Source organism: Etheostoma cragini, chromosome 6, assembly GCF_013103735.1.
Source record: "Etheostoma cragini isolate CJK2018 chromosome 6, CSU_Ecrag_1.0, whole genome shotgun sequence".
Taxonomy (NCBI): Eukaryota; Metazoa; Chordata; class Actinopteri; order Perciformes; family Percidae; genus Etheostoma; species Etheostoma cragini.
Genome location: NC_048412.1, coordinates 28596151 through 28607170, shown reverse-complemented (window position 1 = coordinate 28607170; position 11020 = coordinate 28596151). Strand labels below are relative to the sequence as shown.

Here is an 11020-nt window from a genome sequence, read left to right as displayed (position 1 = left end):
GGGGGGGGGGGTCTTGTGATTCTCTGATTAAAAGATCTTTAAGGATTTTAAAAGAAGGATGTCTTCTTTTTGCAAATGTGTGCAGATTTCATTTTTATAATCATATTTTCTATGTTCTCTAAATGCATAAAAATAAAAGCCTGCAGCAGTTATACCAAAAAGTGACTTCCGTCTGTGGGAAACTACGTGTGTTACTGCGTGTGTTACTGCGTGTGTTACTGTGTGTGTTACTGCGTGTGTTACTGCATGTGTTACTGCGTGTGTTACTGCGTGTGTTACTGTTACTGCATGTGTTACTGCATGTGTTACTGCATGTGTTACTGTTACTGCATGTGTTACTGCATGTGTTACTGCATGTGTTACTGTTACTGCATGTGTTACTGTGTGTGTTTCTGCGTGTTACTGTTTCTGCGTGTTACTGCGTGTGTTACTGCGTGTGTTACTGCATGTTTTACTGCGTGTGTTACCGCATGTGTTACTGTTACTGTGTGTTTTACTGTTACTACATGTGTTACTGTTACTGTGTGTGTTACTGTTACTACATGTGTTACTGTTACTGTGTGTGTTATTGTTACTGTATGTGTTACTGTTACTTCATGTGTTACTGTTACTGCGTGTGTTACTGTTACTGCGTGTGTTACTGTTACTGCGTGTGTTACTGTTACTGTATGTGTTACTGTTACTTCATGTGTTACTGTTACTGTGTGTGTTACTGTTACTACATGTGTTACTGTTACTGTGTGTGTTATTGTTACTGTATGTGTTACTGTTACTTCATGTGTTACTGTTACTGCCTGTGTTACTGTTACTGCGTGTGTTACTGTTACCGCATGTGTTACTGTTACTGTGTGTGTTACTGTTACTGCGTGTGTTACTGTTACTGCGTGTGTTACTGTTACTGCGTGTGTTACTGTTACTGTGTGTGTTACTGTTACTTCATGTGTTACTGTTACTGCGTGTGTTACTGTTACTTCATGTGTTACTGTTACTGCGTGTGTTACTGTTACCGCATGTGTTACTGTTACTGTATGTGTTACTGTTACTGCGTGTGTTACTGTTACTGCGTGTGTTACTGTTACTGTGTGTGTTACTGTTACTTCATGTGTTACTGTTACTGCGTGTGTTACTGTTACTTCATGTGTTACTGTTACTGCGTGTGTTACTGTTACTTCATGTGTTACTGTTACTGCGTGTGTTACTGTTACTTCATGTGTTACTGTTACTGCGCGTGTTACTGTTACTTCATGTGTTACTGTTACTGTGTGTGTTACTGTTACTGCGTGTGTTACTGTTACTGTGTGTGTTGTCTTCGGGGTCAAATTTGACAGATTCTTCCCCAAAATAGCTATATCAGAAATTGCCAAAAATAAACATTCATTCATTACATTTGGGTTGTTTTATTCAATTTTAGAGAATATTTCTGCTTTCCAAACTCAAAAATGAGGTTTATTGTCCATGACTTCCAAGAATAAGTATAAAACTCGTAAGGAAAAAAAAAAAGTAAAATGTAAAAGTGACAAAAATGTAAGAAAAACAAAGGTTAAAAAAGTTGAAAAAAGCAACACAAAAGTAGAAAAAACAACCCAAGAGAAGAAAAAAAAACTAACAATAACGTGTAAGATGTTTAAAAAGTGTTAAAATGTATTATGACAGGTCCAAAGTTCAGGGTGTGCTGTCAGACATCACTCTCATTCATGACATCACCATTCAGTGACGGGGGGGGGGGGGGCTGCCATCACTTTCTGGCCAAGTGCCAAAGTGATTTTATGGGTTATGGCTCCCTAATCCTCCTGCTTACAGCTGCAATCAGGCCTGAAAACATAGAGGACCCGTCAGGCTGGGGCAAAGATCTTCATACTGAATATATCCATATCCATCTGTATTCTGTCTATAATGTGTGTGTAAGTGAGTGTGAGTGTGTGTGTGTGTGAGTGTGTGTGAGTGAGTGAGTGTCAGTGCAAGTATGTGGTTGTTTGTGTGAGTGAGTGTGAGAGAGATGGGCATGTGTTTGTCTGTGTGTGTGTGTGTGTGTGTGTGTGAGTGTGTGAGTGTGTGTTGATCTGATGTCAGGAAAATGAAACTTAAGGAAACAGGAGAGCAGACGGTATAAGAGGGGAGCTGCAGTGGCTCCTCCACAGAAACCAGAGACCAGAGACAGAGTGCCCAAGGACCCAGAGACCCAGAACCAGAGACCAAAGACCAAAGACCCAGAGTCCAGAACCCAGAGACCCAGAGACCCAGAAACCAAAGACTCAGAGCGCCAAAGACCCAGACAACCCAGAGTCCAGAGCGACGATGGGGGTCCAGGGACTGTGCACTCTGTTGGAGAATCACCAGGACGTCTACCGGGACGTCCGGTTCAGGCGGAACCGGCTCGTGATTGACGGCTGCAACCTCCTCCACCTGCTCTACTTCGACTCAGGTAGGAGCACCAATACAGGACCGGGGGGGAGTATTTAGATCCTTTACATCAGTAAAAGTACCTTAATAACTACTCTGTTAGAAGTATAAATCCTGCATTGATAATGTTCTTTAACCCTCGTGTTGTCTTCCCGATAAAGATCAAAATCAGCTCTTCTGTTGATGCTTTCTATCGATGTTTTTAACTTTTAATTACGTTTTTGTCCCTTTATTCTTCATGTTTCTCACTTTTTGGGCGTTTTCAACACTATAAACTTCAGTTTTACAGTTAAACTAAAATTAAAGGAATGGATGTTGATGATAATCCCAGACTTAAATGTGTCAACTTTTACTCAATACTATTTAAAAAACACTTCAATTTGTTTTACAATGCTATAAAATTGAATAAGACGCCCCAAAATTATGACTATTCATAACTTTATTCATCCCCTGGTTACAGCAGCAGTAAAATCAATAAAAAACAAACCAACCACGTGGAGTTTTCCATGCGTCAGCAGTGGCAGATGACTCATTTAACAGGTGTGTCCACATACCTGCATGCTACCTGCTTCTGTTAAACAATAAACAAACCTGCACAAAAATGGAGGTTATGCATCTAAATTCAATTTAATTTAATTCAGCGTGCCGATGTGCTGCAATCGGTGCAATGACTATCATTGCTCATACTTATTATTATTCTTCCGCCAGATGTTTGTCCCGCTACTAGTCCTGGAGCGTTGCCAACACGCACGCAAAAAATACATCAAAACGTGTGTAATGATCGGGAATGGTGTGCTATGACTTTTCTAAGAGATTTGCCGCGCGGTTTTCACAAAATCAGCAAAGAATTACGAAAAAGTTCTCATCGACTTGAATGGAAAATGTTCTAGAAATCTCTCAACATCGCTCACCCCCCCCCCTCTTTGGGACCATGCTGTTTCGCCATACTTTAACGTAGAAGCTTGATTAAAAGTTTAAACCGAAGACAACACTTTGGCGTGTATTGGGCTGAATGGACGTTCAGATATCAAGCACGGTTTCTCCCAAATCCCAGTTGACGTATCGTCCCGTTTTCAGACCAGCTCAGATTTTCCAATGTGTGTGTATGTGGTGGAATGTTGAGGCTAGAGTGGAGACAGAGTGGGGAGATTTAAAAAATCATCTTGGTTCTCTCTGTAGAACTTGCTCCCACGCCAACAATTCTAACTTGTCATGGCCAATTTATACATCGAAACGTAGGTATTCTTGTCTAGTTTCAGCCAAAGTGCTCATGTATGCGATATGAATTATATTTTTTGCTCAGCGACCATTCAAATGACAAGAGTTCCCAATCTTCCTCCACTCACTGCCATGTAAAACATCGTCCACATTTCTGAGCAGAACGCAGAGCGAAGTACTTTTTTACATCGCTGATACGCCCACATTTTAAAGTTTATCCACATAAATTTTATATAAATATGTTCACAAAGGCCTTCTGGTGCCCACGAGAACCTTATTTTATTGATATCTCGTAACCTTTTGGTGATATGATCATTTGTTTGAGAGCTTGATCAGTGTCTTAATAGCTGGTAACAGCATGTGCCAGGTGCAGTCGTTAACTGGTTACAGATCAAAGAGATGACATCACAGAGATGAAAGGCTTCCTATTGGTCCTTAGTAACCAGGCAACCATACCCTGTATGTCTGTCTGTCGACATCTATCTGTCTCCCTCTCTCTCAGACACACACACACACACACACAGACAGACACACACACACGCTCTAATGTCTTAAATAGGTTTTAAAAAGTTATATCTCTGAAGGGTTAAGACACTTATTATTTTTTAAGTTTTATTGCTATTGGCATGTGCACCAAGTAGGAGGCACACTGATAACATATCTGCGGAATTTTCTAGTTGTATTTATAGTATCGATTCAAAAGAGTTATCTCAGGACACTTTACAGATAGAGCAAGTATTAGTAAGTATTTTTTAACTCAAGTACCTGTACTTCTAGGTCTGGACCAGAATCACGGCGGCGAGTTTGCTGCATTCGAGGCGCTGATTGAGAAGTTCGTCAAAGCCCTCAGCGACTGCCGGATCACGCCGTACGTGGTGCTGGACGGAGGCTCGGACTACACGGACAAGAAGCTGGAAACTGTGACTGAAAGAGCCACAGATCGCGTCAATAGAGCCCATAAAGCGGCCGTGGAGGGCAGTCACCAGGGCATCCTGCCACAGCTGGCCAATATAGTCTTCATACAGACTCTGGCGCGGCTGGAGGTCCAGGTGGCCAAGTGCTACGGAGAAGCTGACCAGGAGATCGCGGCCCTGGCCAGCGAGTGGCGGTGCCCGGTGCTGTCTGTAGACAGCGACTTCTTCATCTTCGACCTGCCGGGGCCGGTGGGGCTGCTGCCCATATCCCACTTCCAGTGGGAGGCGGTACAAGGGACCGGCTCGCAGCGCTACATCCCCTGCAAGGGCTACACCACATCCAGCTTCTGCATCGTCTTCCAGATCCAGCCCCGGGTCCTGCCCGCCTTCGCCGCTCTGGCAGGGAACGACTACGTGAAGCTGCAGAGGAGCGAGTCGCCCATCAAGTGGGCTCAGTTCGCCGGTCCAGACGCCTACTGGAAGACAAGGCGCCTGGAGGGGCTGCTCCGCTGGCTGAGGTCCTTCAGCGAGCCGCGGGATGCCTTCGGGGCGGCGCTGGGGCTGATGGGAGGACTGAGCGAGGACAAAAAGAAGCACCTGCTGCAAGATCTGCATTGGGGCATGGAGGAGTACAAACTCCCTCCCAGCTCCCTGAAGAAGTTCTTCATCCATGGGGTGGTGCCTCCGTTCCCAGCTGTGGAAGAGGTAATAAAACCCTTTAACGATCAGATTAGGACATAGGACACCTTATCAATCAGGAGTGCTCTGTCCACTGATGTTAACAGTCTCCCGGTGCAACTGAAGATTATTTTCATGGTGGATTAGTGTGTGGATTGTTTTCTGAATGAATAGTTGTAGTTGTTGTCAGAAAAGGGTGAAAAATGTGGATCAGTGTCGATTGAGCCCATGAGATGACGTCCTCAAAGGTCTTGTTTTGTAATTTTTACAGGCACGTTTTCCTTAATAAGTTGTAAGAGCTCCCCTTGGACTTTGTTTTATTGAGCTAAATCACAGTTTTTCGAGCTGCAAAGGTTATAGATTAGTCAGCTGGTAAGTGTATCGCCAACGATTGGGACTAATCGGTTTGAGTCAACAAGGTTAACACTTGTGTGATGTCAGCTTGTTGAATGAATATGTTCTAGGTTAACATGAGGTTGTTACAGTTAAGACGATATTCTCAGTTTGTTGCTGGTCGTGTCCTAAAAGGTGGCGGGTCGTGTCCCAGACTGGGTCCGGCTGCCGCTGACCCAGGCCCGGCTGACGTCAGACATCCTGGACGTCCTGCTGCTGCGCAGGAACTCGCTCAACAACCCCGTGGAGCACGGGGACATGCCCAGCTGTCACCTGATGTCCCGGCCGCTGCGCCAGCTGATGTACGGGCTGCTGCTCGACGAGGGCGAGGAGGTGACGGAGCGAGACAGAGACGGACTGCAGGTCATTTTCAGCCCAGTCAAAGCTGTCGTCCCAGGCAACGGACAGCAGCTGACACTCAACTCGCTGGATCAGGTAAAGTTTTTAACATGACACAGCCCCCAAATCACCGTCACCAAACCCACCAGACTCCATGTAAATAATCACTACTTTTATCATCGTAAAACACACTTCATTCAAAGTGGACAGAAACCAAATGAAACTACCAAAAGCCGTCTTGGTTCATCTTTCCACTGTTCCACCAATCACCACTCTGGTCTGGTTGGAATAAACTCTTAATTCACCCATTTACATGTGGAGATATGCTGCTCTATACACGCTAAAAGTAGTGATTATTTACATGGAGTCTGGTGGAGATATGCTGCTCTATACACGCTAAAAGTAGTGATTATTTACATGGAGTCTGGTGGAGATATGCTGCTCTATACACGCTAAAAGTAGTGATTATTTACATGTAAATAAACAGTACTTTTATCATCCTAAAACAGACTTCCATGTATAAAAAGGTCCATCCCTGGTAACATCTTTACACTGAATTACTTAACTCTTGCTCCTCCTGTGTGTTGCCCCCAGGCGGATCCCTCTCTGCGTCTGCAGGTGTTACTGGAGGCTCTGGGCATGACCGAGGCCTCTTTGAGCGTCCTGCCGCCTCAGCTGCGCCTCCCGGTGGCCGCCACCTACTACTGGCGAAACGCTCAACCTAGGGCGGACGGGAAGCTGCTGAAGGCGCTGCTGCTGGGCCTGAGCAATGGGGACACACTGAGTCAGAGAGCAGGTAAGAACCACAAACTGATGTAGACTTCTCTTTATTAATCCTTTTGGGATGACTCCCACAAAGAAATTGAAATTTCCAGCAGAAAGGGTTCATGAGAACAGCGTGCAGTGACTGATGTGTGTGTGATGTGTGCTGCAGCTCTGCAGCTTCCAAACCAGCAAGGTGGACAAAACCTGGATGTGCGCCTAGTTCACGCCATCAACCAATGGAAGAGCTGCCTGAAGGTCAGCATCCAGCTGAACCAGCTGCTGGGCAACCCCTTACCTGAACCCCCGATCGCCAGGTGAGTCTCCACACGACGAAAATGAAATATGGACTCACAGGTGAGATGCTGGCTGATGTTGAATCTCCATCTTGTTCCTCTGATGTTGTCCAGGTTGTTTCAGGGGACGCTGATCCACCAGCTGGTCCACAGGATGAGGTCAGGAGAAAAAACAAAGCTCTTTCGGAAGAAGGAGCGCTCCTGTGCGAGACTGTACCAAACCATGATGACCCTCGTCCACCAGGTCCACACTCAGAAGGCGCCTGCAGCACTAGAGAGACATCAGCGAGCGGCGGCAGCGTCTCCGGCTCCGTGGCGGCGGCCTCTGGACGACCTGACCCCCAACCTGACCCTTAACCTGACGCAGCTCTTCCTCCTGTACGGGGACGACGACGAGGAGGCGGTGACCGAAGCGTGCAGCTCGGTCAAAGTGCAGGAGGATCTGCATCTAACCGAACTGGTGTCGGTGAAAACTCGCTACAGAGCCAAGGAGAGAAACAACCGGTGCAGGAACCCAGAACTGGCCCGCAAAGAGGAGTGCCGGGGCTGGGACCTGCTCTGAACTCCTCCCAGTCTGACTTATGGACTCTCTGAGCTATCACAAGTCACTTTTATTTCTCACAAAGCGACATGCGCTGATTTTAAAGTGCCGTTCGCTCATTTTTAGCCACTTGGTCAGTGAAGAAATCTGACATCTGAGCTCCTTTTAACGCTTTTATGAAGGTATGAATAATAAGGATGTTACAATGAACGCAATAACGAGCTAACTACAAATTACTGTTAACAACAATAATCTTTTTGACGTGTGATTAGCGCACCATCGCACTATGATTTGGGCCTCAGGCCACTTAGTAGTTTGTGAAATAAGGAACCGATGTGAGTCGAGTGCAGAGAGACTTCTGTAACGTCTGAAGTAGCCTCTGAGGTGCTAACGAGAGACTTCTGTAACGTCTGAAGTAGCCTCTGAGGTGCTAACGAGAGACTTCTGTAACGTCTGAAGTAGCCTCTGAGATGCTAACGAGAGACTTCTCTAACGTCTGAAGTAGCCTCTGAGATGCTAACGAGAGACTTCTGTAACGTCTGAAGTAGCCTCTGAGATGCTAACGAGATGCTAACGAGATAATAACGAGGGACTTCTGTAACGTCTAAGTAGCCTATAATAACAAAAAGTCAACAAAAGTGACTAAAAAAAGTGTCAAAAAATTGACAACTGTCAAAAGCCTCAGAAAAATTCGACAAACGTTGAGTGACAAAAACATTGTGGAAAGCCACAAAAGTGTTGAAAACGCCGACCCAGACGTTGATTAAAGTATATAATAAGTGTGTGATGTTCTCTGCGTGCGGGTTTCCTCCGGGTGCTCCGGGTTCCTCCGGGTGTTCCGGGTTCCTCCGGGTGCTCCAGTGTCCTCCGGGTGCTCCGGGTTCCTCCGGGTGCTCCGGGTTCCTCTGGGTGCTCCCGGTTCCTCTGGGTGCTCCCGGTTCCTCCCATCACGCCGGGTTACTAGGCTACTACTACTTGATGAAAGTTAGCCAACGAGCTAACACCGGCGCAGTTACAGACATGTTGTTCAATGTGTGTTGTCCTAATCAAATAAATAAACTATAAAACTAGAAATCCTAATCCAAGGTCAGTATAAACTGAACAAACATCCAAGTGAAAGAAAAGTTAAATGTCGGATTTAAAGAGTCCTCTCCTGCATAATGAAGGAGAGGACTTGTGTCCCATCAGTGTGATCTCTCAACAGATCTGTTCTATTTCTGAATGTCGTGTTCACGTCTCCGTTAAATCTGACAAGAATGTGTTTACCTTTGAATCCAACGCCACGGCGTAAAGGAGTGTGTGTGAACGTCTTGATTACGTTTTGTATTAATTTTTTACATTTAATTGCACTTTAATTTAACTGGAAGAAGGAATACTGATGATGTGTTTTATGTCCGATATGTAAATAAACTGGAAACTGCCTCTGTGGATATCTCTTTGATATAGATACGCTAACTGGAAATGGATACCACACACACACACACACACACACACACACACACACACACACACACACACACACACACACACACACACACACACACACACACACACACACACACACACAGACACAGACACAGACACAGACACAAACATAGATAATTAGAAGATTAGAAAAGCAGAAATTAGGAATTATTGAGACTAACATTAAAGGAATGGATGTTGATGATAATCACAGACTGGAATATGTCAACTTTTACTCAAAAACTACTATTTCAAAAACACTTCCATTTGTTTTACAATGCTATAAAATTGAATAAGACGCCCCAAAATTAATGAAAGTAGAGATTTGTACTTGGCAAAGAGCGTTGGGTGGCGCCGTTGATAGCGCCTCTGCCAAAATAGTAAATCTCAGAAGTTTGCTCTGGTTAAATGTAATAAATGTAATGAATGTGATAAATGTGATAAATGTAATAAATGTAATAAATGTGATAAATGTAATAAATGTGATAAATATGATAAATGTGATCAATGTAATAAATGTAATAATTCCAGGCTGTCAGTGTCTCCGTCATCCATCAGCTCGACAACACAGACGGCAGACAGGGTGAAGTCATCGAGAGGAATCGGGAGCACATCAAAGTCCTTCTGGACGTTCTCGTCACTCGTGCCAAAAACAGGAAGTACCCCTGCGATGATGAGGTCACACACGCAGGTCGTTTCCTGGACTTTCACGGACTTGTCTGCAGGCGTGACAAAGCCCTTCAAGAGCGACTAGATGCGATCCCCAGCGACGCAAAGATGCTCAGTCGTGAAATCCAGAAGGACGTTGGACGCTGCGTGCGAGGGATCAGAGGAGACCCCCGTGAGGGATCAGTCTGTTTGAGCCGACGCGTGGAAGGAAGCGTCCGGTGGCCGTTTGCTTACGTACCTAAAGAAGAGTTTCCATTGGAGTTTTAATTGGTATAATTTACCAATCTAATTTACAAATCTGTTTATTGATCCCCAGTGGGGGAATTATTATTCCCACTCTGTGTCCACACTTTGTAAGTAATCACACAGTCCTGAACTACACACACACACACACACACACACACACACACACACACACTCAGGATCTATACATGCACTAATGGAGAGATGTCAGAGTGGGGGGGGCTGCCAGCTGAACCACCCTGAGCGATCGGGGGGGGGGGGGGTACGGTGCCTTGCTCAACGGCACCTGGCAGTGCCCAGGAGGTGAACTGGCAATGCCCGAAAAATAAAAACTTTATTAAACACAAACAACACAGTGAAGACGTGGAACCACGAGGATCTGAACCTGGCGGACTAGAACAGGTGAAACACCTCTGTCTGGGACTTTATGTGCATTCATGGTACCACACCTGTTCCCCCCCACAGGTGGTCTTTCTCAGGTGAAGGCTGGGACTGAACCCCCCCATAGGCAGTGAATGAAGAGTCAACCTGACGAAGAACATCACTCATGTCCAGTGAGGGGACGTTTTTAGAGTCGGTCTTTAAGCTTACAAGGGGTCCTTCACTTCCCCCTATGAGTGGTTGAAAAAGGATCGGGCCAATCCTTTATGAAAGGTATCCTGATCCTTTATTTCGGGTGAATTATGGTATTTATTTTGGTCTTATTATTCTACAAGAAGGTCCTTCGTCTAAATCAGGGATTTCTTCGGATTTGTGGAGACACGCTGTTGACCAATTTGAATATCCTGAGCACGACATGCAGTAGTGAGACGGACCGAGCCTCTCTCTCACGTCTCTTCCACCAAGGCTAACCAGGTCCTGGTCCTGGTTCTGGTTCTGGTGCTGGTGCCAGTTCGGTGCTGGTTCTACTCCAGTTCTCTAAGACCCAGCTGGATCTTCCCCAGCCTGAGAGCCAGCAGACCGGTGGTTTCCTCCCCAGACCACGGTGGTTCTGGTTCCCCATCCAAGTCCAAAGCCAACATTAACAGCTCTGTAGGGTTAAAACCTGACCGGTGTTTTCAAAATGGCCGCCAGAAGTTGTTGGTTTTCAAACGTCATGATAA

At 45.5% G+C, this 11020-nt stretch overlaps 1 protein-coding gene across 1 annotated transcript; it reads left to right on the top strand.

The window, feature by feature from the left end:
* Nucleotides 1-2160: 2160 nt before the first annotated feature.
* On the top strand, nucleotides 2161-7884 carry LOC117946098 (protein asteroid homolog 1-like). Its single transcript, XM_034873948.1, has 6 exons — nucleotides 2161-2422; nucleotides 4396-5237; nucleotides 5739-6038; nucleotides 6537-6738; nucleotides 6877-7021; nucleotides 7115-7884. The coding sequence occupies exons 1-6, from the start codon at nucleotides 2296-2298 to the stop codon at nucleotides 7560-7562; spliced, it is 2064 nt and encodes a 687-aa protein (XP_034729839.1). The 5' UTR covers nucleotides 2161-2295; the 3' UTR covers nucleotides 7563-7884.
* Nucleotides 7885-11020: the final 3136 nt, after the last annotated feature.

What these genes read in the sequence shown, in the direction of transcription:
- LOC117946098 (XM_034873948.1), top strand. Translation starts at nt 2,296, where the DNA reads ATGGGGGTCCAGGGACTGTGCACTCTGTTGGAGAATCACCAGGACGTC. An exon ending in CGTTCCCAGCTGTGGAAGAG is followed by an intron (nt 5,238 to 5,738) that starts GTAATAAAACCC and finishes GTGTCCTAAAAG; the next exon opens with GTGGCGGGTCGTGTCCCAGA. An exon ending in CACACTGAGTCAGAGAGCAG is followed by an intron (nt 6,739 to 6,876) that starts GTAAGAACCACA and finishes TGTGTGCTGCAG; the next exon opens with CTCTGCAGCTTCCAAACCAG.